Genomic DNA, 23,994 nt, shown 5'->3' on the forward strand with positions numbered 1-23,994 from the left:
ATCATAGAGTATATGAGGAGGGGGATGAAATACTCCAAACAGCTTTATTGTATAGGGTTCTTGGCCCCTTCTGATGACACCCCCTGCAGGAGTCTGATGCATTTCCTTCTAGCACATCCACATTGAGACAAATTCTCCTTACCCTTTCATCCCCATAATGCCATAAGCAGGTCATGCTTTGTATGAGTCATGGGTAAAAAAGTCTCCAATTTGGAGCCAAGAAGTTTTGCCAATTTGGAGAAAAATTTCTAGCTGAGGATACCACTGCCAGCAGCTCCAGCCCTGAATGGCCAAAGAATGATTTAGCTAAAAAAAAAAAAAAAAAAAAAAAAAAAAAAACTTTCAGGCAGCAGCCATAAATACTTTGTCCCCTTTCCTCTAGTCCATTGTTGTTATTTAGTCATTTCAGTCATGTCCAACTCTTATTGACCCCATTTGGGGTTTTCTTGGCAAGGACACTGAAGTGGTTCTCCAGCTCATTTCACAGATTAAAAAAAAACTGAGGCCAGTGGGGTTAAGTGATTTGCTCAGGATCACATGGATAGAAAGAGCATGAAGATGGATTTGAACTCAGTCTTCTTGATTGCGGGTGCATTGCTCTATCCATTATATCACCTGGCAGCCCTACCCTAGTCAATACTTGGTCCTACATGGAATTTGCGATTTAGGATTTGATCCCTACAGCACCCCTCGTTTTGGCTAGGAATTGGGGATGGGGTCATCAGGTTAGGGGAATTTAGTTCTAATTACAAATAGATGCTCATGTGGGAGAGGTATAACCCATTGATGCTTAAGCCTAAGAAAGGAACCATGTCCCAGTAGATTATAGTCTTGTTGAGAGAACAGGGGCATTGAAATACTTCCCAGTTACATCCCACAGACCTCATTATCTTGACTTACATCATATAACCTTCTAGTAAACTTGATAAATGTTTAAAGTCTGTTGCATTGAGCTATTTTATCTGAAGTTTTTATCTTCATTCCAATCCCCGGGAAGAGTCCCTTTTAGGAGAAACAGCCTTTTCCTTCAGAAATGCTCAACATAGCAACTCATGACTTGGGCATCTATTCAAACAATTGGTGGGGTTGAAGGGAGTACTAGAGGAGGATTTTTTAAGGCCTGAATTATTCACACAATTCTCTGATTCCCAAGGTCAATGGAGACTTTGCTCTGTCACTCCTACAACACTGTAATCCTCAATTACCCCCAAGGGACTCATCACATTGGATTGACAAAACAAACATGCATGCTTCAGGAGAGGAAAAAAAAAAAAAGAATCATGGCACTGGATGTGATTTTTTTGGGCCTCCTTCTTCTCTAATCCATCATTCACAAAGCAGCCAGAATAATAATAGCTGACATTTACACTTCACAGTGACTTAAAGTTTGCAAAATCCTTTGTATCCTTTATCTCATGTAATCCTTAGGACAATTCCAGTGAGGTAGGCTCTATTATTATCCCCATTTAACAGAGAACAAAACTGAGGCTTACCAAGGTCAAGCTAAATCCAGGATTAGACATCTATAAGGGTCTGAAGCACGATTTAAATCCAGCTCTGCTTCCAAATCTTGCATGCAATATTACACTATGCTATCTTTCTAAAGTCAGGGTCTGATTATGTCATCCCTACCATGGAAAGTCTTCAGTTTCTATTGTACATGATTTCATTGGTATAGGGAACTCTCAGACAACAAAACTACTTCCAGTGCAGATCAGTACCTTCTAAATGGAGAGTTGTCCAGAGTACTGGGATATTAAATGACTTATCCATATATTAAATGACACATACAGTCAATATGTGGGGACTTTGGTCTTCCTGGCTTTGAGATTTGCCCTCTATTTACTATGACATGCTGCCACAGTTCCCGTTACCTATAAAAAAGTAGGGGGGAAAACCATCTTCATCCTGGGCTACCACAAGCTGGCTCTCTCCCACCTACTTTTCCAGACTTATTTCACATTATGCACTCAAGCTTGATATTTCATTTCCTTCTTCCCTGTGCTTTTATAAGCCATCCTCATGTTTGGAATGCACCCATCCTCATCTCCATCTTTTGGGATTCTTCTCCTCTTAAAAAGATCAGCTCAGAGGTCATTTCCATGAAACCTTTCCTTATCCACCAGGGATAAAGTGGATTTCCCCCAGAGAGAAAAAAAAAATGCTTCACATTTTACAAGATTTCTAGATTATCTGGATTTCTTTTCTAACCCCATCACATGTTGACTGGTATTATTCTTATCTGCATATCTCACAAAATCAGAGATTTAAGGCTGGAATTAACTTCAGGAGTCATATCTATTTCAACTCCCCCATTTTTATAGTTTAAAATTGTAACCCAGGGAAATTATATGGTTTGCCTAAGGTCACACTGGTAGAAAACATCAGTGGCAGGATTTGAAACCAGGGCCTCTAACTTCAAAGCTGCCATGTCTATTCCTCCTTCCTCCTAAAAGAATATAAGTTTCTTGGCCCAGTGTGGTAGTTCAATGCCTGTAATCCTCACTACTATAGAGGTTGAAGCTGAGGATCCCTTAAGCTCTGGAGTTCTGATCTGCAATAGAGTTAGAGCCACTGTCTAGTGCTAATATGGTAAGACCATATATTGGGGAGTATGGGAGATTGTACTAAACTGCTTAAAGATGACTGAGGTCAGCAAAGCAGCAGGTCAAAGTGTCTGTGGTCATCAGTGTGGTGAGATCTGTCCACAAGTAGCCACTGCATATCCATCCTGATCAAGATAAGGAGATCCAGTCTCAAAAAAGAAAAAAAAAAGATTATGCTTCTTGAGGGGAAGATCTGTGTCATTTTTAAACACTGGGAAGCCCTGTGACTAGCATAGTCCTTTGCAAAGAGTAAGCACTGAAGAAATGCTTATTGTTAAATAGAATTAAAAGGTTATTTCAAAATTAAATTTGATTATCCAAACTTTTATCATGCAAAAAAAAAAAAAAAGATGCAACCTCTGAAGAGACTGAGAAACTAGATTAAATACCTCCCAAAATTTTGTCCTGTAATAGGTCCAGTTTGGTATTTTAATCCTCTAATACTAGGTGATTGGGTGATGCAATTGAGCCAGATGCCCTGACCTACATGGGGAGATGGAACTTCCTTCTTTAATAAACCTTCTGTTTATCTCTCTGAGCTTGCTTTGAGATAATCTTCCCTTATATGATTTAATATAAAGATCTTCTTCACTCTGTTCTAATCTGTTGGGAATCCTGTCTGTTTATAAATGGCTTACCTCCTTCCTCATCAGAGCTTTCTGCCTTTCTGGAGGGGAGTAATCTCTCTGCATGTTCTCTGCTTGGGTGGATCAAGAGACCTAATGACTATTTGCCAAGCCCATGGAGATGGATGGTTAATAGAGGGTTGAATAAGGGTAGACATATTTATTAGTTATGCAGGCCCCCACAGGTGCGATACTTACAAGAAAAATGGGGAAGAGCATGACAAAACCCATCCCTATTTTGAGGTTTTCCCTTTATGTATATAGTAGTAAAAATCTAGGAATAACATTGCCTCAGCAGTTTCTCCCCACCCTCAATAACCACCCACAATGGATCTGAAAGCTCTGCAATTGGTCTCTGATTTTATTCCCTACTAGTTCTAAGTGGTAGAGAGAAGCCAGGATTAATTTTCTCCTGCTTTACAGAAAAGGAAAATACAGTTCAGAGTAGCTAAGATCACACTGAAGGTTTGTGTTCACCCTGTCCCTGTTGAACAACCCCCTCCACACACACACACACACACACACACACACACACACACACACACACACACTTTTTTTCACAACCAGATGCCCTCTTTGTTGTGGAGCTTTGGCTTTTGCTACTGCTGGGCAGGCACAGGAATGTAGATTTTAGAGATCTAAACAAACTCAGAGGTCATCCTGCCCAACTATTTTCATGTTATAGATGAGGAATGTGAGGATCAGATATAATAATATAATAGCTTTAGAGATTTAGTCCATTAGATTGTAAGTTCCTTGAGGGTAGGAACTTTTTCATAATTATATTTTCCAGTGCGTGGCTCATTGTAGGAATCTCATAAATGTTTAATGAATTGAATTTATTGAAGCTGGAAGTGGCCATCTATACTAGTAATGCCTAACTCAAATAGAAATAGGGGTCATTAATACATACCTAAGGACCACCTTTTGACTTAATTTAAAATTTTTATTTTTATTTTATTTACCTGACTATCCCAATTACATTTTAACCTTATTCAAGAATACTCAAGAGTACTGTGGACCATCACATTTGACACTATTTTCTAGATTAATCTTTTTGTTTTACAGATGAGGAAATTATGGTTTAGAGATATTAAGTGATTTGACCAAAATCTCCCAAGTAGGAAGTAACAAATTTTTACTTCAAATCTGGTGTCCTTTGCTGCTATGTCATTTCCCAATATGTGTAGTATCCCAGTCCCTGTGATAAAGAGGCCTCCTCTTGCATGGATCTCTGGACCTCACTGATAACCCAGATCATGCAGAAACACAAACTGAAGAATCTCCTGGGACATCCATGACTCTGGGCATGCATAGAACAGTTTCAATAAAGCAGATTGGAAATTCCCCAGCATGGTTAGAAGAATTTCCAGAGAAATCAGGATTACTCCAAGAAATGAGCAAAAATAAGAATCCTCTTGAAGACTCCAGGAAAATGGCCAAATTTGGGGAGTAGTCTAGGGACATAGAAGATCCTAGAAGGATTCCATGGCACAGTTGAGATAAAGATCTATTGGACATGACTGATCTACCAGAAGATATTAGTGTCTCTTGTTTTAAGATGAGAAACGAGATGCCTAAGTTTGAAGTCAATATGACTTCTACATCAGTTTCTCCTTCCAAGGGAGGATGGAGGTGCCTGCTTCCTCTGACAATCTTCCTTCAGCTAAGATGCCATGGGCAGAAACCCATCTAGTGCAGAATCCTTTAAACTTCACAGATATAAAAGGTGCTGATGGAAAACATAAACTGGGTTTTATCTCCACCTCCACCATGAACTGGATTTGGAGTCAGGAGACCTGAGTTCAAATTTAGCTTTAGATACTTGCTACTTGTATATACCTGGGTAAATTCTTGTCTGCCTCAATTTCCTCAGATGAAAACTGGGGATAATAATAGCACCTAAGTGATAGGGTTGCTGTGAATACTAGATTTTATGAACATATATAAATGATTTTATAAACCCCAAAGCAATATAAATATTAACTATTATAGTTGGCTTCTTAGAACAGTTATTACTCTGGCAGCTGTAGGGGAAAGGTGAACCCAGTTTGGGAAGGGAAATTCCCCTTAATTCAAACTAAAATCTTTGTGGGGAGTGAAGGATTCTTCCCGTTCAGGGGTCCACCTTTACCATTAATATCTTACTAAGATTTTTCTTGTCTCCTTGCCTTAAAGGCTGCTTGACAAGGTTTTGGGGAGAGGGAGGGGAGAGAAGGAGGGAAAGGAGGCTTCAATCAAAAGTGAAAGTCTGGCCTTTACAGCCTTTCCTACAAGTTGAGACAGTTTCTCAGGCTAAGAAAAGGAAGCATGGGTAGGGACATGACAGCGTCTTGGGGCGTCTCTCAAAGCGTCTCGGGACTTAGTGCTAGGGTGCGGGGGAGTTGGCTTTGGCTAAATACCTACCCACTCGCTTTCCAGACCAACCTCTACCTTTTCTCTTGGCATAGGGACTGAAGGGAGCAGAAGAGGCCAATAAATTTAGTCAAAACGAAAATTTCCCAAGGAGGAAGAGAAATCCCCTCGCTGACTAGGGATATAAGGGGATGGGGGAGGTGGGGGAAATATATCAGGTGAGATATTACTCTCTTCCTCCTTATTCCGCTCCCCCATCCCCCACCTCCTCTCTAAACCATATACTTCCTAGGGACATCCCGACAAACAACTGTCCATTTCTCTTTTCATGCCGATTTGGTGGCTGAGAGCGTGGGCCAGTTTCAGATCCGGTAGGGACTGGGGTTGGGGGTAAAAGGTGTGTGTGTGTATGTGTGTGTGACATGCAGGACTAGGAGAGGGATAATTACCGGCATGAAAGAGGGGCTAGAATGTAGTAGGAGTAGAGACAGGGGGCTTTCTGCAGAAATATTTTTAGGCTCCTGTTCTCTGCTTCCTTACCTGTCCAGACTTTCTCGGGGCCCTCCCCAAGAGAAATTAGGGAGACAGGCTGTAAATCAACAACCTGTTCCTGCGCTACCAATCCCCCACGACGCATCCCACCACTCCTTCAGGTCGTCTATTAGTTCATTTCTTTCACCTACCCCTCCCTCCATCTCCCCGCCCCCGGCCCTCCCCGCTGGCTGCGGTCCCTTTAAAGGCGCGCCCGGCGGGGGCCGCCCCTTCTCCCGGGGCTGGCTCGGGAGTCGCGTTGCAGTCTTAGGGAGCTGCGGCAAGCCGGGTATGGCCATGGCGTCCCCGGCTATCGGGCAGCGCCCTTATTCGCTCCTGCTGGACCCCGAGCCCCCGCGCTACCTACAGAGCCTGAGTGGCCCCGAGCCTCCTCCACGACCCGGGCGGACTCCGCGCCGCTGCGGCTCCCTGCCCTTCTCCACAGCGCCCGGAGCGCACGAGGGACGAGGAGCTCGGGGGGCGCTGGTGGGGGACGTGGAGCCGCAGCCCCGGCCCCCCAGGCTCCCTCGCTCCCTCCGACCTGGGCTTCAGCAGAGGCTGCGGCGGCGCCCCGGGGCGCCGCGACCCCCGGACGTGAGGAGCATCTTCGAGCAGCCACGGGACCCGCGCGTCCCGGCTGAGCGCGGCGAGGGGCATTGCTTCATCGAGCTGGCGCTGCGGGCTGACCCGGGCTGGTGTGATCTGTGCGGCCGGGAGGTGCGACAGCGGGCGTTACGCTGCGCCAGTGAGTGAGATCGGGAAGGGGTGAGGGGTGGGCAGAGGGCAGCGGGATAGAGGTGGCGGGTCAGAGCCCTAGAGAAGCACCCTCAATCCAGGAAAAAAAATTCTCTGACCTTAAGAAACCTCTGGAGGGCATCTTTGGGGGTACCCTACCTTTTCTACTATAATTCCTGTCACGCATCTAGAACCTTTTGATGTCTGCCCGGGGAAGGATTTAGGAGTTCTGGACAAATCACGCCCCACTATCTCCCCGCTGAAATGCATGGGGCTACTCGCCAAGGGCACTGGATTGTCGCCTGGGCATTTGCGGTTCTCACCTAATGACCCTCAGGCTGTATGACTGCTGCTGATGTTGTGATTTGGCTGTTGTATATAGGGATTCATAACACGCCTGATTGTTTACTAGAATGGGCAAAGCCCCATCTTCATCCCCTAGTTGGAGGATTACGTAACAATCTTTGGGGTAGGGGTAGAGGAAACCCCCCTGTTGTTGGAAATAGATTGCGATATAAGGGGAAACCAAGATCATAGCCACTCAATGACCTCTGAAATCTTTGAATTTAAGTCTCTGTTTTTATCTCCTTCCTCTTCCTCCTCCTCCTAGATTCCTGCAGTAGTTATTATCATCCTCTAAAATTATCCAGCTCTGTGTGGTTTCCCTCCCTCTGTAGCTTCAAGCCCCTATTGGCTCTCATCCACTCTTCTCCCTCCCTCAGCACACATACATAATAAATCACTGGTCACCTAGAATATGGATTTTCTGAGTAACTCTGCAGTACTCTTGGGTGTCTGTCCTGTTGCCCGTATTTTGTCTATCCTGGTATAGGGTATAGATCTCTTTAATAGGTGTGTTTCCTTTCTAAAGAATGTTGCAGTCCTTGGCGAAGAATTTAATAGATTCATTAAAAAAAAAAAATCTCTCAATTTAAATAGTTTCATAGCCTCTGACAAGCACCACAAGTGGGTTTTGGTTTGAATCCTTCCCTAGAAATGCCTTCCTGGGTAGTTCCCTTAACTCCCTAGTACCTGGCGTATGGCATTGGAAAGAAGCTTTCTTTCAAACACTTCTTCAGAATGCTACTGTGCTTATCTGTCTGTGTAGACCACAGCAGACTCTGTGATTTGTGCATCCTGGTGCAGTCTTCGCTGGGCTGTAGGAGGGAAAAGGAGGGAAGACCTTAAGTGTGGCTCAGGCAGGAGTAGTTAGAGGTTGAGAACATGACTACATACAGCTGCTGTTAGAGCTCGTCCAATACCAATGGAGAAAAAAATCAAAGCATAACCTCTCTCTGTCCAGAAAGCTTTAGAAATGCGTCTGACATTCCAGAGAAACCAGGTGGGATATTCCCATGATTCTCTTTAGCAAGCATCCCTCGCTTCTCCTGGTGTATGCCTATGGCAGTCTATACTTTGCTACAGAGGAAAGGCAGATACCCCAGTTCAGCCTTTAAAAAATTACAGGAAGAGATCTAGGAGAGCATCCATCCACTCCTATCTCTGTTCTTCCTTCATTTTACATGGCAAAGGATTGAGACAGTATTCATTTTTCCACTAGGCATTGTCTTTATTATGGCCTTGTTTTGGAACAGGGTTTGGAGCGTTGATATTGATCCTGGAATCTCTTAATATGATTTTTAAAAATTTATGTTTTGACTTATTCAGGAATGTCATATAAGGGATACCTTGTATGTGTAACATGTATAATTGTCTTTGTGTATGAATGTGTGTTTACATTTGAATGTATAGAAAAATGCAGACTATTCTGTAGTTAGTGACTAGATCCTCATTTTATTTTCTCATCACATATGAGAGTTGATTCTTCCATAGACTAGCTGATAAAGGAGTATGTGGTGCCAAGATTGCTGGGTTACAGTGTCCAAAAAATACTCTCATTAGAATGGAAGCAAGCCTCTGAATCAGGAATCCTACCTTTAACACATACTGTGTTCCTGGGTAAGTCATTTATTTCTCAGTGACTTCAAGCAGCTAAGATTCCAAGTTGAAGAGTTAGGGCTGATTGGTATTGGTAGAAGGAATTTCCTCAACGAAGTTTTTTGATTTTGTTATTACCAATGAAATCTCAAGTCTATCCTTAAAAAAAAAAAAAAAAAAAAAAAAAAAAAAAAAAAAAAAAGATAATCTCTACTGATTTATATACATAGTACAATTATCTTTCCTTATCTCAGGGGTTAAGATTACATAGCACTCCTGTGATCTGGAAAATCTGCATAAAATTTTCTTAGCTCTCCCTTCATACCAGAGAAAAATTCTGAATTATTATGGTAGTAAAAGATAAAAGTGGGTTGACATGATAAAATACTGTTACATATATTTTATGCATTTATGATATATATTTATTTATATCAAATTTTTTCTGTCATTTCCTGGCCTTTGAGAGTCATCTGCAGCTTCTCCCAAATTCTCTCTTTCTCTCTCTCTTTCTTTCTTTCTTTCTCTCTCTCTCTCTCTCTCTCTCTCTCTCTCTCTCTCTCTCTCTCTCTCTCTCTCTCTCTCTCTCTCTCTCTCTCTCTCTCTCTCTCTCTCTCTCTTTTCTTTTCCTGAGGCCATTAGGGTTAAATGCCTTGCCCAGGATCACACAGACAGGAAGTGTTAAGTATCTGAGACCAGATTTGAGCTCAGGTCCTCTTGACTTCAGGGGTGGTGCTCTATTCACTACATCAACTAGCTGCCTCTCCCATTTAATTTCTTATGCCAACCAGTAATATATTGAAATCATGATACAAAAGAGATAACTTAATAAGTGACAATTTCATTGAGTTGGATAGATTTCAACATTGGACTTCAGCCTTTTCATTAATATAATTGTTCCTCTTCCCCAGGATTAAAGGTACTAAAGAAATAGGACTTGTTATTTGGCATTATTATTTAACTGCCTCCATCAAAGTCCTGTCCTGATGCTTCACTATGGCAAAGAAGTGAGCCTTGTTTAGTTATGACAGCAGAGCAAATCCTAGAAGGTCTTACCAAATTGGAAAGATAATGAATTTGGCAATATTTTTAGGACCAGTACAATTAAGCTTGGAGAGGCTCTTAACTAGAGGGTCACTACCAGGTGATGATTTTTTAAAATCTGTCCACAGCCACAAAAAGCACTTATTAAAGTGAAGAGAGGGTGATCACCTGGGTTGATAGAGGGAGAAGTCACACTCAGTCAACAAGCCTTTATTAAGCACTTGTGTTAAGTGCTAGAAATACATTGGGAAAAAAAAATAAAACTAAGACCTACCCTCAAGGAGCTTATTTTCTTTTAGGGAAAAGATCTGACCTCTGACATTTACTAGTTGTATGATCCTGGGCAAATTACTTAACCCTACTTGCCTCAGTTTCCTCATCTGTAAAATGAACTGGAAAAGGAAATGGCAAAACCACTGGAGTGTCTTTGCCAAGAAAACCCCAAATAAGGTCATAAAAGAGTCAGATAAAACTGAAAGGACTGTATGACAGCAAGAGGCTAGATACGAGACAGTCTAAGAAAGGAAGATTCAACTTGATGACATCAGGAATCCTTTTAATCTGAAGGATTCTCTCAAAATGTGACCTGTAGCTGGGCTAGGGCAATTGAGAGATTCTAATAAAGTAAAAATGAAGGGTAGGGCTGGGAGAACTACTAGGCTAACATTTAACAAAACTAAAGTTGCATAGAAGTTTTTAGTTAATTTTTTTGTGTTGACACCAAGTAAATGAGTATCAGAAATTCTTTTCCCTGTCCCCAAGCAAGGATGTAAAGGTGTATTCATTCTAATTTTGTGTCAGGCTATATTATATGAGGGGAGGAGGGAGGAGGAAGGGAGGAGAGAAAGTAAAAAAACAAAACAAAACAAAACAAAAAACTTGGCTTCAGCTTCAGGCCAGAGCATTAGACATAGATAGAATCAGATAGAATCAAATGCAGCCTCAGATACTCAACTAGTAGTGTAAACCTTCTCTGTGCCTCGGTTTCCTCATCTGTAAAATGATGATAATAATATTGAGGTTCTTTGTGAATTCAGATGAGATAATCTATGTAAAGCTCTTAACAAATCCTAAAATATTGAATAAATTAATAGTTATCATGACTTCTCAGTGACTAGAAAAGTCACATCATTTTTCAGGATCTTGGTATATGAAAATTTTGAATCTCTGAAATCCTTTTGCATATTGATTTTCTGTGATTCCCTATCCTTTATAAGCAGAGTGGATCACTTTCAAATTCTATCTTTTGGGGAAGTCATGGAGAAAATTTTGGGTCTAGTGAGCCTTTCTGAGCTAATGGAAGGAGGTTTCTTTGAGGGATTTCCTTGTGTTATAACTCTTGCCATCAAAGGGGGTTCATTGCAGCTTCAGATCAATATCCCTGGGTGCCAGTGGCTCTATATTTGTTCTGGTGGTATTAGCTGAGGATAGCTTATGTATCACAAGTAACTCCTTATCAAAGTTTAAATGTCTCCAGATTTAGGAATGAGCTAATGATAATGCACTAGGAAAGAAAAGAGCTATGAAACCATCAATTGGAGCATGAAGTTAACATCTGGAAGAGGGGTAACAGCTGGAAGTATTCATTTTCCATATTGGAAAAATGAGTTTTTAATCTTCAATACTTCAGGGATCTGCCACTTCATAGGTCTACCAACACAAATCACAATTCCTCTCTGTCTTTGTAGGTTATCTTTGAGAGGGCTATGCAACTCTTTTTGTAGTGGCAAAGACCTGGAAAATGAGGGGAATGTCCATCAGTTGAGGAATGGCTAAACAAGTTGTGGTATATAATTGTAATGGAATATTACTGTGCAATGATGAGCAAGCAGTTTCAGATAAAACAAGAAAGACATATAAATTGATGCAAAGTAAAGTAGGCAGGACAGGAGAACACTGCACCTAGTAACAGAAATATTGTACAATGATCAACTGTGAATTACTTAGCTATTCACAGCAATACAATGATTCAAGACAATTCTAGAGGATTTATGATTAAAAAATGCTATCCACCTCCAGAGAAAGATGGAAGCATGCGTTTTTCAATTTCTGAATTTTTTTTCCTGTTTTTCTCCCCTTTCGATTTGTGTCTTTTGCACAACATGACTAATAAAATAATAATAGTAAAAGAGAGTAGCTTTATCCTCTCTCCCTCCTCCCCCCAGGTCTTCATAGAATCACAGAGTTGGGACTAAAAATGGCTTCAGCCCATTCATTCTAAAGATGAATAAACTGAAGCCCAAGAGAAATGACTTGACTAAGCTAACCCAGTTTGCTAAGTGATAGAGGCAACATTGAATCTGGGTCTTCTGAGTTTCTATACCCAACATTGTTTCCACAGAAACTTAACTGCTTCTCTGGCATCTCTTCAAATGTGGCTAAGCTGATCCTTAAACTACTGACAAGCAATTTATCCCTGGGTCCGGGTTCAAATCCTTTCTAGCTTGTTAGGATCTCTTCAAGTTAAAACACTGCTGGTAAAACTTTCAGTAACACAAGGTTGGCTCCAGGCTGGATGGAGGCACTAGAATAGGAATTGAAAAGAAAGGATTGTAAGAGACAGAGAGACAGACACATAGAACAGACAGAGGTAAAGAGAGACAGAAACAGAGTGAAAGAGCAGGGATTTTTTGAAAGGCAAGGCTCTCATACAGTGTTTATTATATCAAAAATTCATCTTCCCCCGCCCCTACCACTGTGAATGATAATGGTCAGGTTAATATAGGACTTTGTGGCTTACAAAGAGCTTTCCTCACAATATCCCCATGAGAATGTAGGACAAGTATTTTCCTTATAATAATAATTTTTGTGGTTTAGTCATTTTTCAGTCATGTCCAGTTCTTCATGACCTTATTTGAAGTTTTCTTGGCAAGGATACTAGAGTGGTTTGCCATTTCCTTCTGCAGCTCATTTTACAAATGAGGAAACTGAGGCAAACAGGGTCACACATCTGTCTGAAGCTGCATTTGAATTTGGGTCTGCCTGCCTCCAGGCTCCACATTCTATCCACTATACTACTTAGCTGCCCAATAATAATAATAGCTAACGTTTGTTTAATACCTATTATGTACCTGGTCCTTTGCTTTGTACTTTATAATTATTGTTTAATACATCGTCCCAACAGCCTTTGCAAGATAAAGGCTATTATTATCCCCATTTTACAGATGAGGTAACTGAGGCAAATAGCTGTTAAGTGACATATCCAGGTATGCACAAAGGAGTGTTTGAGGCTAGATTTGAACTCAAGTATTTCTGATTTTAGATTCATCTACTACACTACCCAGATATGGAATAATTGACCCCAGCCACACTATGGTTAGATAGGAATATTATATGTGTACATTTCATGGAATTATAGAACCTCAGAGTCAGAATAGCCTCAGAGATGAAATTATCTAAATAGAATGAAATTCATTTGCAGCCTAATAGCAGGCATATATATATATATATATATATATATATATATATCTTTAAAGTTTGCAAAGCCCTTTTACTTTTACTTCTATTAGCTTATTAATCTTTATTATATGGTGGTGGGAGTGGATACTATATCTAGTATTACTTCCATTTTGTAGATGAGAAAATTGAGTCTCCAAAAGATTAACTGACTTGTCCATGATTGTGTAGCTAGTAAGTTTTAGAGGTGAAATTTGAACCTGTGACTCCTTTCTCTAAGTTAAGCATTTTTTCCACCTCTCATCCTAGTATCAGAACCAACTTTGATACCAATGATCTTTTTATTACTGGAAAGCTCTCTTTCATGTCTTCAGCTTGTCCCCATTTCCAAGCCTTTATTTGGGGTTCTTCTCTTTAACCTTGAAGTTATAAGCAAAAAAAAAAAATATGCTTTAGTAATTCCCATCAACAACTAAAACTGAGTTTGTTCAATGTAAGATGAAGGACAGGAGGACTGGGGGAGAAATTCCTTTGTGAAATTCCAAGAGGGAATAGTAAACAAAGAAACTTGGAGCCTGCTCTCTGGCTGGATTCCCAGGTCCCTATGCCTAGGAATGTCCCCTTTGGGCCATTGACATCCCCTTCATGAGGGGTATAGTTACTGGAATATCAAATATTTATATGCCAAACTTGGCTATGTTAGTTGGCCCTGTTCATTGTTTAAGGATTCTGTATGGGTAGAAGGAGGTTAAATAATAGCAAGGCAAGTTAAGGAGTAACATTAAAGTAGAAAAGTTAACAGACATTGGAAATAAGAGATATACACAAATATTAAAACAAGGATCAGGAATATAATTTATTAGAAAAAAAAGTAGGGCTAGTAATCATTGCTTTTAGACAAAGCCAAACTTAAAGATTTAATCAAGAGAGAGATCTATATTCTGTGTCAGCCAAATTAATGTTGTTGTAGATGCATGTCTATATATGTATAAGTGTACACATATGTATGTATGTAGACACACACACACACACACGTGCTTAATTATAGCCTGCTTGGGGAAGTTGGGGGGAATGAAAAGAGGAAAAAAAGAATAAAGTAAAAAATGCACAGCATAGAACTAAAGCATAACCTGTAAGGAAACAAAGAAAAGATGGACAGTCATGAATATAATCTTTTCTATTATCATATGTGCTTTCTTGAAATGAAAATTTGTTTTTACATATTTTGAATCTTCCCTGGTGTTCTGCTGGGCACATGACAATGTTTTGTTTTTATTTTCCTTTTCTGTCTTTTTCTATTTTTTAATTCAGTTTCAAATAAATAAATATTTTTAAAATATAAAGTAAAAAATTAAAAAGTAGAATTGGTAAAATGGAAAAAAAAGTAAAAAAGCTAACTATAGAAAATAATTCATTAAGAAATATAATTGGGAAAACGAATGCTGTTAGTATTATTTGTTTGCATCAGGACCTTGTCATGAAGTTAAAGAATAATTTGTTGTTGTTCAGTCATTTTCAGCTGCCCTAGATGACATTTCTATAGCAATGCATCATGGTTTGCAAAGTGCTTTCTGTAATGAGTTGGGTAGTGTACTTATTCAGTGCAGGGGGAAGAGCTTCACATATAATTGAATCTATATAGGCATTGAGGAGAAGCTTCGAATACCCTTAACTGCTCTTAGGGAGCCCCATGTTCCATTTCTGAAGTCTGGCCCTAATGGAGCTGCATGGTCAGCTAGGTAACAAAGTAGATAGAGTGTGAAACCTGAAATCAGGAAGACTAAGATATATAATATTTATGTTATTTTTTGGATCCAAAGTTCAAATCCAAAGCCTGTGTGACTGCACAAGTGACTTAATTGCTGTCTGTCTCAATTTCTTCTGTAACATGGGGAAAAATAATAGCACTTACCTCCCACTGTTATTGTGAGATTCAAAAAAGATGTTATAATGTGCCTTGTAAACTAAAGCTTTTATAAATACTAGCTCTTGAGATTAGAGGCTCTTAAACTGGGGTCCATGACTTTGTTTATACATAGATGTTAGATAAATGTATTTCATATAATTGGTTTCCCTTGGAATTAGATGTATTCTATTTTATGCAATTAAAAACACTGGGGCAGCTAAATGGCACATCTTATAGAAGACTCATCTTCCTGAGTTTGAAATCAGCCTGGATACTTACTAGCTGCTGTGTGACTGTGGACAAGTCACTTAATCCTGTTTCCTCCTCTGTAAATGAACTGAAGAAGGAGATAGCAAACTACAGTATATTTGGATATGGAATCACAAATGGAGTCACAAAGAGTGGACATGATTGGAAACTTGACTCCATAACAGTTAAAGACATATTGAGGAGGGCTTCACAGTCTTCACCAGATTGCTAAAGGACTCATCATACCAAAAAACAAATCAAAACAAAAAGATTACGAACCCTTATTTAAGACTATTGGACCTGTTGACAGAAAGCTTATCTTTCTAGTAGATCTCCCTTCCACTGGGCAGGACTGCCTTTAGCCTCCAAGATCAACCTGTTTAATCTCCTCCTTATCCTCAGCTCCCACCCTGAATCTTGTTTTCACTTGCCTCAATCACCTGTTTGTCAGCTTACCACAGGGAACTGTGTTCACCTTAGAGCTGTGAACTGCTTGGAGTTTGTCTGTCTTGCTGTGTTGTTGTTTTTCCTTCATTCTCCAAGAAGAATAGTCTAGTCGCCTTTGTGTAGCTTCCCCGTGGCAGCCAATGGGTTTTTTGCTTGACTTCTCCATCTATATTGTTCTTGTCTTGAACTCAGCTCTTGTAGTATTATGTCTTGAGCTCAGCTCTTGTAGTAGTAGTAGCAGCATTAGTAGCAGTAGTAGTAGTAGCAATAGCAGCAGCAATGTGATACTAGTAGTTGTAGCAGCAGTAGCAGGAATAGTTGAAGTAATAGTAGCAGTAGCAACAGCAGGAGGAGGAGTAGCAGTAGTAGCAGCAATATGATACTAGTAGTTGTAGCAACAGTAGCAGCAGCAATAGCAGCAGGAATAGTTGAATAGTAGCAGTAGTAACAATAGTAGCAGCAGCAGCAGTAGAAGCAGCAACATGATAGTAGTAGTAGTACCAGTAGCAGTAATAACAATAGCAGCAGCAATAATAATAGCAGGAGTAGTTGCAGTAGCAGTGGTAGTACTACTAGTAGTAACAGCAGCAGCAACAAGAGCAGGAGCAGCAGCTTTACAGAAGCTAAGTAGGATAAGGGATAAGGGAACTAGGCTTGGAGTCGGGCAGAGTTAGTAAATCTGGTCTCAGACACTAAGCTTCTATTCAAGTTACCTAACCTTATTTCACTCAGTTTCCTCATCTGTAAAATAAGGTGAAGAATTAAATGGCAAACCACTCCAGTGTGTTTGCTCAGAAAACACCAATGGGATCACAAAGAAGTGGGCATGACTAAAACAACTAAACAATAGTAGTAGTAGTAAGAACTAGAAATTATAAGGTGCTTTGAAATTTGCAAAGCATTTCATATATGTTCTCTTCTTTAATCCTCACAACAACTGTTATTATTGTCTCCAGTTTATAGATGAGGGAAATGAAAATCAGAAATTAGAGTAAACTGTCCAATATCATATGGGTAGAATGTGTCTGATGTAAGACTTGAACTCATGATTTCCTGACTCCTGGTCTAGCACTTCACCCATTACACCACCCATCCCTCAAGGGAATGTGTAATTATCAACCTCACAAAACCCAGAAGTCTAAGATGCTAAGGTGAGGCCATCTAGTCCAATCTCCTCATTTTACAGATGAATAAGATAAGATTGAAGGTTATGCAATCAGAAAATATCAGAGGGAGGATTTGAATCCAGGTCCTTTGGTAGCAGTCAGTGCCTTTTCTACTATACCACAAATTTAAAAATGGATCTCCCCCACCATGAAGAATGAGCTGTGCTTGACATAGTTTGGACACTAAATATATGCAACTATGATCTGTGGGCTTCATATTTACCTCTTCTGCTCAACAGATGAGTCTGTTTCTTCTGAAGGGTGTGTGTCCATGTATATGCATGTGGACTGTACTGTTTATGTGTGTGAATGTGTATCAGTGCATACATATATGCATGTGGATGTATTTGCATTGTGTGCGTTGGTGTATGTGTGCAATGCATTGTGTACTCATGTGCATGTGTATTCCGTACATATGTATAAGCTTATGGATATGCGTGTGTGCTCGTGTGCATGACTTTCCTTGTATTATTTTTTTTTCCATGGTGGTGGTGAGGGCAGCTGCAGTGACAGGTGAAAAATGCTGTGTTTCACTGATATGTTTGTGCTGAGGGAGGATGTGACCCCTCCCCTTTCCCTCTTGTCTCCTTAGGAGAGCCTTAGGTGGTGAGTGGTTGTTAATCAGTGATAACTGTCTGGGAGAGGGCCCTCCTGTAAAAAGATCTGAGCCAGGCATTCTGGAGGCCTTGTCTCAAGTCCTGGTTCTGTCTACCCATTCCTCCCCCTTCCCTAACACCACCTCCCCAGAAAGTGAAAGGATTTAGGAATGGGCTTGATTTCCCATTCACTGGAGCATGAAATTTCCCAATTACAGACTGAGGGGGTTTGAATCCCAGGTACGGTCAAAAATGATTAATGCTACTTGTCTGCTAGCCTAATTAGACTTGGTAATGAATGTATCTGCTCTGGTACTTCTAAAGGAGATCTGAAAATGAGTTGCCAGCTTATTCCCTTCTTTTCGGGGCTCTGTCTAGCGTCCTGTCTGTTCTGAAGTTCAGTGCTTAATCTGCACGGACTTGGATGGGCAGGTCTGGATGGGGAAAAGAGGAAAAAAGATTAGCCTCCTCTAAACCAGGTCCTGTCTGCCTACCCAGAGAGGGGTGTTCATCCTCGGCCCAGATGCCAGCTGATCCCTAGTTCAGTTTTGCTGTGTGCTGTGTAAGCTTCTGGCTAAGGCAGGTGAGTCCTAGGAATGCTAATGAACATGATCTGAATTCTTTGGATTTCTGTAGTGCCTTTCCTCTGAAAAGCTTTCTGGACACTTTCATGCTTTATTAGCACATTCAGCCTCCAAACATCGTGAAGTCAGGATGTTGAGATGCTTCCATCAGTCTTATCCATGGCGGCATCTGGATCATAAGCTTATAGGATCATAGATTTAGAGAGAGAAGATACCTTTAGATGCCATCTGTTTTAGGGCTTCTTAAACTTTTCCCACTCTCTTGACCCCTTTTAACCTAAAACATTTTTTTACGCTACCCTGGGTATATAAAATAAGCATACAAATTAAACAGTTACTGATAATAAATCTTAAAGAAATTTATTTTAAAACAATTCTCTGCCATACATATAATTTTGCCATTTGTTAAAGATAAAAGCAAATTTGCCTACCAAGATGGATGTACTTGTTTATTTTTCATAAAGAATTAAATCTTGCAAAAATATTTGATACCTTTTTCTGTTGCCAAATTTTTCCTGACCCCCACATTCAGTTATAGTTTAAGAAGCTTTGATTTACTTTGTACACAGCAACAAGATTACACAAAGATTAATTCTGATGGACATGGCTCTTTTCAACAATGAGATGATATTATATTTTTACCATGTTTAGCATGGGAGGAAATAGGGAGAAGGGGGGGAAATTGGACCAGAGGGTTTTGAAAGAGTTAATGTTGAAAAATTACCCATGCATATCTTTTGAAAATTAAAAAGCTTTAATTAAAAAAAAACAACAACAATGAGATGATTGAGGCCAGTTCCAATCATCTTGTGATGAAAAGAGCCATCTAAACCCAGAGAGAAGACTATGGGAACTGAGTGTGGATCACAGCATAGTATTTTCACCTTTTGTTGTTGTTGTTTGCTTGCATTTTGTTTTCTTTCTCTTTTTTTTTTTTTTTTTTGATCAGATTTTTCTTGTGCAGCATGATAATTGTAGAAATATGTATAGAAGAATGGCACATGTTTACCATACATATAGGATTACTTACCAACTAGGGGAAAGGGTGGGAGGAAAGGGGAGATTTGGAACACAAGGTTTTGTAACGGTCAATGTTGAAAAATTATCCATGCATATGTTTTGAAAATAAAAAGCTTTAATAAGATTAAAAAGAAGAAGAAGCTTTGATTTACTTCAGCAACTTCCTATTATAGGGGAGGATGCTAAAGGCTGGACATTCTTAATAATTTGCCCAGTGTCAAAGAGGTTGGAGTTATAGACTTGGGATCTGAACCTTTAAATCCATTCATATTTCCCTTCTTCTCAGGGAATCACCCACCCACCCAGAAGCATAAAGATGGGATCAGAGGTAGAGCCTTTTAATCTGGATCTTTTTCAGTCTAACTTTTAGATCTAGTGGCTATGAATATGCAAAGCTATTCTTTTCCTGCTTGTCAATGCCAATCACATCTGTCTGGGGGGCAGCTGTGTAGGTTGGAATATCCTACCCTCATCCCAGATCAATCCTGATTTAAAAAAAAATTTTTTTTTTCCTGTTGGCCACTCTCCCTTTATCTTCCTCCTTGGTCCTCTTCTTCCCTCTCTTTCCTCAGTTTCCCTCCTGTGAGCTAATTCTGCAGTTGGATCAGTTCATAAGGAAAGTCTCCAGCATGAAATAATTAAGAGTGGTTAAAAAAAAAACAAAAACCCTTATAAAAACATCTTTGGCCTTGTTAGCTCATTATTATCCACATTCCTCAGATGGCTGAGTGATTGTGCCTGGGTGTGTATTTGTAGACATGCAAATCATGCCTCTTCCCTTTGGTTAAATTGGATTTTAGCTCATAATGTGTCACCGGTTCAGATGGTCTGCTATGGTGGGGAAGCTTGGACAAGTTTGCATCATCACACCTTCCTCTTTGCTCCCTCACCCTTGTCAAGTGTGCCCATCTCTTTCCCCTCCCTCTGGAGAGACGTGCTGACCACAGCCCAATACCAGAGCTAGAACAGCTGGCTGGACCCATAATTTTGTGTTTTATCACCTCCCTCCAAGTTCTTCTGGGTGGAAATGAGGGGAATAAAAAGGGGTGGTGAGAATAGAGAGATAAGCCATGAAGACAGGTGGGCAATGTTGGATATGGAGCACTCATCAGTGGCCATAGTTGAATTGGACTCTGTTTAGTGGATTGCTTGGAAAAGTCTCCTTATACTACATTCCAGTCCTCCTCCCCATACTTTCAACAAACACTTCTAGGGTGGGGTGGATCCTAAAGCAGATCCAGGAAGTCCCTCAGGCAATTTGCCTATGGCAGCCATGAAAACAAGGTCTGTCCTATCTGCCCTCACAGCCTTAAGAAGTAATCAGATCATCGACTGTCAGAATTGGAAGTTTTCAGAAATCACCTACGCCAACCTGCCATTTCACAGCTCTGGTAGCTAGGCTGATAAAAGGGAACTGGGGAGATTTAGCCTGGAGAAGAGAAGGCTCAGGGTATTAACTTTTCAAACATCTGAAAGGGTGTTATAGAAGTGCTATGATACAAGAGAAACTGACCTGGATTAAGTGTCAAAGGGTTGCAGTTCAAATCCCAGCCCCACCAATCCATCAATATTTATTAAGCTCTTACTGTGTGCCAGAGATCACACTACCTTTGTGAACTTGAATAATACCAACAATAACAAGTATTTCTATGGTACTTTAAAGTGTGAAAATACTTTATATATGTTAACTTACTGGATTCTATCAACTTTGTGAAGTACTATTAATATTCCCATTTTACAGCTGAGGAAACTGAGGAGTTAAATGAATCACAGCTAAGTATTTTTTTATTGTTGTTATTCACTTTAGTCCTATCTGATCCTGTATGATCCCGTTTGGGATTTTCTTGGCAAAGATACTGAAATGTTTTGCCATTTGCTTCTCTAACTTATTTTACAGATGAGGAACTGAGGCAAACAGGTTAAGTGACCTGTCCAGGGTCACATATCTAGTAAGTATCTGAGGCTGGATTCGAACTCAAAGATGGGTTTTCCTGATTTTAGGTTTGGCATTCTATCTACTAGTTGCCCTACAATTTCAAATCTAAAATATAGTTTAATGTCTAATTCCTAATCTAAGGATTAACCTCCATTTAACTGTCTTGAATTGCCTTAACCTCAATGAGTCTAGTTTTTTCATTTGTAAAATGAAAAAGTTGGACTAAATGACCTCTAAGTTGTCTTTTATTTTCAAATATATGATCCTGTGTTCAACTTATCCTGCTTGGTCCCAGAGGATGGACTAGATGTTCCTAAGACACAGATTTCAACTCTGTGAAAGGAAAATCTTTCCAGTAATACTTGTTGACTCAAATGAAAGCCATCCCAAAGTGGAATGAGCTGTGTTTGGAGGTAATAGGTTTCTCTCCCCAGACTTCTTCCAACAAAGGCTGGATGAGCACAGGAGATACACTCCTGAATATTGTAGCAGAGATTCTTGTTCAGGCAAGGATGGGTGGATTCTAAACTGATGGAAATCAGTTCATTAAGGTCGTACCATGCTTGTTTCTTATATAGCACAATAAAATTCCATTAATGTTCCATAACTTGTTTAGATATTCTCCAATGAGCATCTTTGCTTTTGGTTCTTTGTTTTTGCAACAAGTGTTGTTGTCACTGATTTGAGCATATGCCTATCTGTGGAATCTCTGGGTCAAAGGGTGTAGACATTTTAGTCAACATCCTTACAGAACTTCAAATTGCTCTCCAGAATCATTATACTAATTCATAGCTCCACCAAGAAAGCATTAGGGTGCCTGTCTTTCCACATCCACCCCAGTATAACTGTTCCTATCTTTCATCATCTTTTCTAATTTGCTGGGGCGATTTGAAACTTCAGGGTTCTGCCGAATTGCATTTCTTTGTTCATATTCTTTGTCTATTGAGATAAACACATTTTCATAATGATTTCTAAATTCTTTGTGGATCTGGGATTTTCTGGGTGAAGGGAGGAATATTCTCACAGAAGCAAATTGAAAGCTCTTCTCTTCTCCCTTTGGGAGTTGTGACAAAAATATTCCTTACTTTGGGGCAAAACTTTTAGTTGGTCACTCCTAGACTTGTTCTCAGACAGACAATAGATGTGCTACTTATCCCTGGATGACCTGTGGGCTTCAAGATCCCAATCTCAAATTAATGCAATGAGGTTCATGCAGTCAAAGATTTAAGCAGGAAAAACATTAAAGGCCATTGAATCCATCTCCAATGGAGAAACTGAGTCATTGAGTAATTAAATGACATGATTATAACCACACAGCTAATATCTGGGATAGGATTTGTACCCAGCATAGTTTTTTATCCTATCAATCCTTCCACAAATGTTCTTTACCTTTCACTATCACCATTCCCATTTCTCTCTTATCTCACCTTCATGTGCCCCACTTCTGTGTTATAACTTTGCTCCCAGAGCAATTCACAAACGTGAATTGAATGGATTGTTTCCAACACCAAGATGGATGATAGAAGGAGAAAACAATCTGGATTGTGAGAAGAAAGTAATAAAGAAATTATTCCTGGTTTCCCATGAAGGCTATGCAGAGGCCAATATATTGAAGTGCCAGGGCTGGAATATTTTTCCTGGAAGGTACTTTTTTTAAAGCCACAAGCTGTTCAGCTGGTAAATGTTCTTTGTGGCACTGTCCAGCATAATGGCATCTCACTGAGTTGGAGTTACAAATCTGACAATATGATAGAGATGGCCCAATGAAGGGTCATCCTCCCCTTCTCTACTTTGGGTTTTGCCTAAGGTTATTATGTCTATCTGTGGATTTGGAAAGTTGGAAACCTTATGCAGTGTCTGTTTAAAAGATCATAACTTTTCTTTTTCTAAAAGAATTAAATTCAAAAACCAAAAACAAACCCCCTCGAAGCCTCAGTAGTGTTACGTAGGATATTCTGGACCTAGGAGTCAGGAGACTTTAGTTTTTATGCTTTAGTTTTACCATAATTTATCCTAGGGCTAATCACTTAATTTCTGGAAATTTTCTCACTTTCTTCATCTGGAAGGAGACATAATGTTTCTTCTAAGGTTTGCATTTTGTAATTTTTAAGAATAAAATTAGCTTATGTTTGTAAAATTTTTTTCTCTTAGCAACCCATCTGAGGCCCAGCTTCTTTAACTTTGTGACCCCATGTGGGGTATTGTAACTGAATGTGGAGGTTGAGAAATTATGATTATTATCAGTAAATCTTTGATTTGTATACCTGTTTTATATACCTGTATGCCCAAGAGTTACATGAAAAAATCTTGAATGAAAAGAGTCCACAAGGAGGAAAAGATATACATGTTATTTATAGGGTCTATGCCATTTTAGTTATATGTATATTTTAAAGAATTCAGAAAGTACCTATACTATTAAACCATTCTTATGTACAAAAAAGATAATGTAAAATATAATAATGTGTAAGAAGGTAAGCCTATTCTTTTGAAATACATTCTTTTAATTTATTTTTAAGCTTTTTATTTTCAAACCATATGCACGGATAATTTGACAACACTGACCCTTGCATAGCCTTGTGTTTCAGATTTTCCCCTCTTTCTCCCCATCCCTTCCCCTAGATGGCAAGCAATTTTTGGAATACATTCAACTAAACTACAATTTCCCCATAGGAGATTGATTGTGTTAGAGAAAATTTTGCCTAGTTGCTGACTCCTAATTGTAATTCTGAGATGTCATTTCAACTTTTGTTTTTCTTTCCCTCCCAATAAGCTGCCAATCACTGTTTTCCTATGTAACATCTCCCACATACAACTTCTTTCTCATGGAGCTGATACCATCCTGGTACAGGCTGTCATCGCCTC

General features: G+C 39.7%; 1 protein-coding gene across 1 annotated transcript in view; it reads left to right on the forward strand.

The window, feature by feature from the left end:
• The first annotated feature begins 6,330 nt into the window (after positions 1-6,330).
• RASSF5 (Ras association domain family member 5) overlaps positions 6,331-23,994 on the forward strand; it is a 109,735-nt gene continuing 92,071 nt past the window's right edge. The window contains exon 1 of the mRNA XM_031937259.1: positions 6,331-6,863. Coding sequence (XP_031793119.1) covers positions 6,410-6,863 — 454 coding nt within the window. The 5' untranslated portion in view covers positions 6,331-6,409. The remainder of the gene's footprint in view (positions 6,864-23,994) is intronic.

Source organism: Sarcophilus harrisii, chromosome 4 (assembly GCF_902635505.1).
Source record: "Sarcophilus harrisii chromosome 4, mSarHar1.11, whole genome shotgun sequence".
Classification (NCBI taxonomy): domain Eukaryota; kingdom Metazoa; phylum Chordata; class Mammalia; order Dasyuromorphia; family Dasyuridae; genus Sarcophilus; species Sarcophilus harrisii.